At 51.3% G+C, this 6,128-nt stretch overlaps 1 protein-coding gene across 1 annotated transcript in view; it reads right to left on the bottom strand.

The window, feature by feature from the left end:
- Positions 1–5,837, bottom strand: part of EDA (ectodysplasin A) — a gene marked incomplete at its 5' end in the record, with an annotated part of 22,251 nt that extends 16,414 nt beyond the window's left edge. Inside the window, one exon of the mRNA XM_009869342.1 lies at positions 5,732–5,837. Within this exon, the coding sequence (XP_009867644.1) occupies positions 5,732–5,837 (106 nt within the window). The remainder of the gene's footprint in view (positions 1–5,731) is intronic.
- Positions 5,838–6,128: the final 291 nt, after the last annotated feature.

Genomic DNA, 6,128 nt, shown 5'->3' with positions numbered 1-6,128 from the left:
TCCTGCCCGGCTGCAACATCTGTTCTCCTCTCATTAGTCCCGGCCGCGTTTTGTAACAGAAGAAAACTATCTGAGATGCCTGAACTTCAGCCCGTGACCCGAGGCGTTACGAAAAGCCCCGGCTTTCAGAAGTGGAATTCGCACGGAATCACCAGTCACTTCTAATAACGCGGGTCCCTGCTCACGGCGCAGCTCTGCCAGCAGCTTCCGAGCCTCGTGCACGCTTCAGCAGAGCCGGCTGGAGGTGGTGCCCTGAGGAGCCACCAGGACAACCCCGAAATCCACCCAAAAATTGAATCAGCGCAAGCGCCCGCAAACGCAACCAAGGGGAGATTCCGATCAGAGAATCCCTCCTCCGGCCGCCCGGACATCCTCGGCATCTCAAAACCTTCCAGCGAGCCAGCCCGTCGCCTCGTCCCAGCCAGATGGGAGGAACAAACACGCGCCAAAGCAGCTCTAGAGACAGAATAAATCAGCAGCACCTAATCCCGGCTTTATAAAAACTAAGAATAGTGAAGCAGGGTTTCTTTTGGAACAAGCCAGAGGGGCTGGTGAAGAAGACGGGAGGCAATCGGAGGTTGCGGACGGACCAAACAGCTCCTCATCGCAGCCACCACGCCGTTAGGCTGGCGCCTCTCCCAGCCAGGTGATGGCTTTTAACATTCAGCATCCAGTGTGGTCACACCAGAGCTGCAGGAAGAACCCTGCGCTCTGTCGGTTTTCAGACGCCGGTTCTTTCTTGCTTCCTGATGCAAAGACTGCTTGTGGACACCACAGTAGACCTCAAAGTAATTTCAGTATTAAAAAAGAAAATAAAGAATTCAGAGGAGCTTGAATTGCCTTAGTACTATAAACCTAGCTACAACACGTAGGTAAACAAGCTGCAGTCTTAATTTTACTGCAGCAATAACAAGCTCTGACGGCAACATCACAGGCAAGGGATGGAGCTCGGCCACAAAGATCCAAACATCACCTTAGTTCCCCCCCTCCCCGCCCATTTTGGGGGAAATCACTGAGAAATTCTGGGGGAGACCACCAAGTGCGAGCCCTCTGTGGCGACCTTTTCTTGTGGGAGCGTCTCCCGCGCTCCAGCGTCCAGGAAATGTTCTGTATTTCCCGAGCGCTCATCACCATGGTTGCGGAGCACAATAAGGCTCTATCGCCCCTCGGACATCTGCAATTCTGGGAACTTCTGCCGGGGCTTCTTTGGGGAATTGCGTGGGGCCGACACAAAGGCTCCGATTGTTCTGCAGGAGGAGGGACAAACCTGCCCCCCCCAGCGCAGAGGAAGCCGGCAGGAAAAGTCGCTATTGTAATCTGGATATAAAAATAATTGATGATAATAATAATAACAACCAACAAACCAGCCCTATTGCATCACCAGCCTTGCTAGGGTGGGAGAGGAGGGCTGCCATTGGCTACCTGCTAAACCACCCTGGAGCCCACCCAAAGCCCATCCTACGCCCACCCAAAGCTCATCCTAAGCCCATCCAAAGCTCATCCTACACCCACCCAAAGCTCATCCTAAGCCCACCCAAAGCCCATCCTGTGCCCATTCCACGCTCCTCCTATGCCCATCCAAAGCTCATCCTACACCCACCCAAAGCTCATCCTAAGCCCACCTAAAGCCCATCCTATATCCATTCAAAGGTCATCCTAAGTCCATCCTATGCCCACCCAAAGCTGATCCCACGTCCATCCAAAGCTCATCCTAAGCCCATCCAAAGCTAGTCCTAAATCTATCCAAAGCTCATTCTAAACCCACCTAAAGCCCATCCTATATCCATTCAAAGGTCATCCTAAGCCCATCCAAAGCTCATCCTAAGCCCATCCAAAGCTAGTCCTAAATCCATCCAAAGCTCATCCTAAGCCCACCTAAAGCCCATCCTGTATCCATTCAAAGGTCACCCTAAGCCTGTCCTAAGTCCATCCTATGCCCATCCAAAGCCCATCCTAAGCCCATCCAAAGCCCATCCAAAGCCCATCCTAAGCCCATCCTAAGCCCATCAATGAACCCTACCAAAAGCATGAAGCACCGGACCCGCGTAGCCGGTGCATCACTTCCAAAGCTCCAGGTAGAAGCAGGGATCAGGACGAGCTCCTGCTCTCCCGGTATTTAATTTTCATTCCGACAGAAGCCATTTGCTGTGCCGAAACCCACGAGCGCTCATCAGGGCCGTTCCTCGGCGGTGAGGACTGCCAAAGTAGTAGGAACCAAATTGTTGTCAGCTTAAGGACAGCCATCTGCTCAGCCTCTTCCCAGCTGCCATGCTCCAAATCAAAGAATGGATAACAATCTCTCGTGTTTCTCACCAAGCTCAATACAAAAAAATTTAGGAAAGGGGTGAAAAAAAAAAAAAAAGGCAACCACCACCACCCCAAACCAAAAAAAAATAAGCAAAAACCAAATAAACCAGGAAAGCAGCACGGCAGGGATCTAACTGGGAACAGAGATGAAAGTAGGAGAAAAAGAAACTAGTTTGTTGGGGGTTTTTTTAAAAAAAAACCCAATGTTTTTTAAAGAGTCCTATTGACATCTGCTTTGTGAATGCTCTGTCATTATTTATAACCTCAAGAGCACGGAATTGTCTCTGTAGTTACAACCATGCTACTCCCATATTTTGGCTTTGTTAGCAAAGAGCCAGCAGCATTTTTACTGGTGCTCTGGGAATAGAGATCTAACATTTCATACACAGTTTATTTAAAAGTGGACTAATTTAACATTCTTGATGGTTCCTTTTAGCACAACTGTTGCTAATTACCAGCTCCGGAGTGATTTGTTAAACTGGGAGCAAAAGCGGTTCCACAGCAGTGTAAATACAGCAAGAGAAAAAGGAAGGAGGGGAAAAGGGGAGAAATCCAAGAAAACAGACAGTGGTGAGGGTCAGGTCTTAGTGAGCTAAAGCAAATCAAGTGACAGGTGGAGTCGGCAACACAGAGTACAAAGAACACCCTAAAAAAGAACTGTCAAGGGGATAATCCTGGCCCTTAAGAAGCAGGAAAAAAAAATAGTTGCAATTACAAAAATTAAGCACACGCGACCGTAGAACACGGCGAGCGGCTCGGAGCCCGCAAAGGAGGAGCTCTTGAAATGCCGGGGTCATGTCTGGAAGTGGCGAGACCCAGCCGACAGCTTTGCACTACCGCACACAATTTTTCTCGGGGTTTTTTGGAAAGCAGCAAAGAGGCACCGAAGCAGCTTCGGTGCTCGTGGTCACCCACGTCCCAGCCCCGGCCAGCACCGTCCTCGGCGCCACGTGACCAGCTCTGACCTGTCTCAAAACCAGCATTTTTTTTCCCCCCAGCAAAACGCTTGACAGCAAATTTTCCTAAAAGAAAACAAGCTTTTAGGAAAGGAACCACGTTCTCTTTGCCACCGATAAATCCTCAGAGCCATCCCGTCGGTGGTACCAAAATGAGCGAGACTGGAGCAGTGGTGGAAGGAGCCCGAGCAGCCTCCCTCCAGCCACGGCTTCCACGCCGGGATCACTTTGGGCTTTCACCGCACACGCGAAAGGACTTGAAAGTTCATAAAATGAATTCCAGACAAATATTAGTCGAGGCCTCAAGTGGAAAGCACATCTCCTTCCTTCTGGGAATTTATAGTTCATCCACTTTTATCTTCTGGAGGCTCTTTGGAGATCAAAGATTCGATCAACTTTCCCCGTGCAAAACTCAGGGAGAAAACGATGTTATCAGTACCGTGACACGACTTTTTTTTTTTTTTTTAACGATTCATTGCGCTTCTCTAAAAAGCAGAGGTCTGAAACAAACAGCCCAAGTTACCCGAGAAAGCTATTCCTCCCATTTATTGATTTCACGGTTCTCACAAGGTCAATCCCTACCCTGACAGCTCAGGCTTGTTACACGCCGCTCCACCTAATCAAACGGAGATGGCCAAAGGCTTAAGTAACTCCTGGCCAACATAACATGGCTAATGCCACCAGGAAAGCGACCTGTCGCTCTGGCAATTTCCCCCCATCACGCTACGGGGTCCCTAATCTTCCAAAAGACACATCAAGGTGGGGAACTCCCGGAGCCAGGGAGCTGGAGAGGCAAAGGAACGACAGCCGAGAGGTTTGTCAGGCAGCCGGGACAGGCACCGAGCCACGCACACGCCGCTGCTCCCTCCTTTCCTCCCCTACTTTCCCCTTCTTCTCTCTGGATAAAGCTGGAGCTGGGCTCTCCCAGGAGCTCAACACGGGAGGCAGCCCTCGTGTCTCAGCGTGCTTGGACAACCACGAAGGGACAGCCTTGGAAAGAGAATTCCTCCTGCCAGACTTGCGTGGGTTGGACTCGACGATCTTTAAAGGTCTTTTCTCACTAGAAGGGTTCTAGGAAATCAGGCAGGGGTAAGGTACTGAAGGTGAAGTTAGTTTTGACTCTTGGAATTTACTCCTTAAGCTCTCAACAAGTGAGTGGGTTTGGTGCAGTGAAGGCGTCGCAGCGCTTACCTGAAGTTATGCCCCACCTAAGAATTTTGTGCTCCTTGCCAGTCGCCCCCCATCCCTTTCACACACTGCCGTGACCCCTCTGCATGACCACCTTCAAAAACTGAGCTTCCCACCGCCGCATCTCCTGCCAGGCTGCCCCTTGCCCAGCCCCTCAGGCAGAAGCTTTTGATAATTCTGCCCCGTATCTCCCAGACCTTCCCCCCTCACCCTGCAAAGCCATAACCCACCCTGGCAGCCCATCTCCTGCTCTCAGCACCTTCACGGCCATCAAGTGGCCTCCATCTCCCACAGCTTCCCAGATTAACCATGAAAAAGCCTTAAGAAAAGCCCCACTTGGGGCGAGCTGTGATATTCAGTATCTGCACGAGGCACACGTACAACAGATGATGGCACCACCCACCCCGGAGAGGGTGGTGGGAATATCCCCACAGGGCAGGCGCATTGGGGGACACCAAGCCCAAACCCAACTGGAATGCCTCGAACAAGGGGACAAGACGCAAGAGAAGGGCTTCGGCACCCGAGCGCAGCAGAGCAGGACACGCGGAGGACGCGTGACGCACCAGGGGACAGTGACAGCAAAGGGAAGCAGGAGCTGCTGCCCTGCGGAGCCGGAGGACAGAGACCCCCGGCACGCCACGGAGGGCTCAGGCTGTCATCCAGCGACTCCGAGGAAGCCCCACATCCCTGGGGTTTGCATCATCCTCATTTTTATATTTGTCAAATCGCAGATAAATACTTTTGATTTTTGGGTACCTTTCTGCTTTTTTGCTACAAGCTCCGTGCAACTTTGACTTCCCTTCACGTGGGCTTTGAACCCACCTGAGCCCCGCTGCTGCACCACAGAATCCCGTTAAAATCCCGTTACGGTTTCGTGATGCAGGTGTTTAAGCTCTTTGTTAGACTACCAATAGCTACGTGATGATTTTAAGCAGTGACAGGTGTACAGAACAACAAATACAGGTGCACAAGAACAAATCGTAGCCTTAAAGGAGCACAGAGCCTCAGTATTAGAGAAGAAGAGTCAAGGCCGATATCACTGAGCAGCATTAATCTGCACTAGACCCACAGTTGCAGAAATCAGAACTACTGGAATTCCTCATCTGGAAGGCAATCAAAATCAGACAGAAACTATTATGAGCCACAGATGGCAATTTTTTTTTTTCTCCCCTCCCCTCCCTATACAGAATTCTGTATATAACCACAATCTGAAAAAAACCCAAACCAACAACCCAGTCAGCCTTTTGCGTGTCTGCGGCGACGAACGACGCGGGACTCACCGTCCGGCCCCTCGCTGCCTTTACTCCTTTTATTCCGACGGACGCGTCTACCTTCTTCTCCAACGTGCAGCTTTTCTTCGGGGTGAAAGAAGTTCAGCAAGGCCAGCTGGAAGGAGAAGGACAAGTTTAAGCATCTTTGGCAAGGACGATTTAGCTGAACGGGGGGATGAGAGCGTCAACGCCAAAGCCTTTCCGTCGGGGACAGCTCGGCTGAGCCGAGGAGGAGAACCAAGGGGGACGTGAGGTGGGATGCTCAGCTCTTCCCACAAGGAGCTGGTCCCTTTGGAAGCGGTCTAGGACTTGGAAAAACTCAACCCGAAGGGTTTGGGTAGGGAGGAGCATCCCCCGGGCGCGGGGGGCTGCAGAGACAGCGCCAGGGGAGATCCATAGCTGGAAG

This window comes from Apaloderma vittatum, unplaced genomic scaffold (assembly GCF_000703405.1).
Source record: "Apaloderma vittatum isolate BGI_N311 unplaced genomic scaffold, ASM70340v1 scaffold29155, whole genome shotgun sequence".
NCBI lineage: Eukaryota > Metazoa > Chordata > Aves > Trogoniformes > Trogonidae > Apaloderma > Apaloderma vittatum.
The sequence above is the reverse complement of the archived record's forward strand: the minus strand, read 5'-3'. Positions and strand labels throughout refer to the sequence as shown.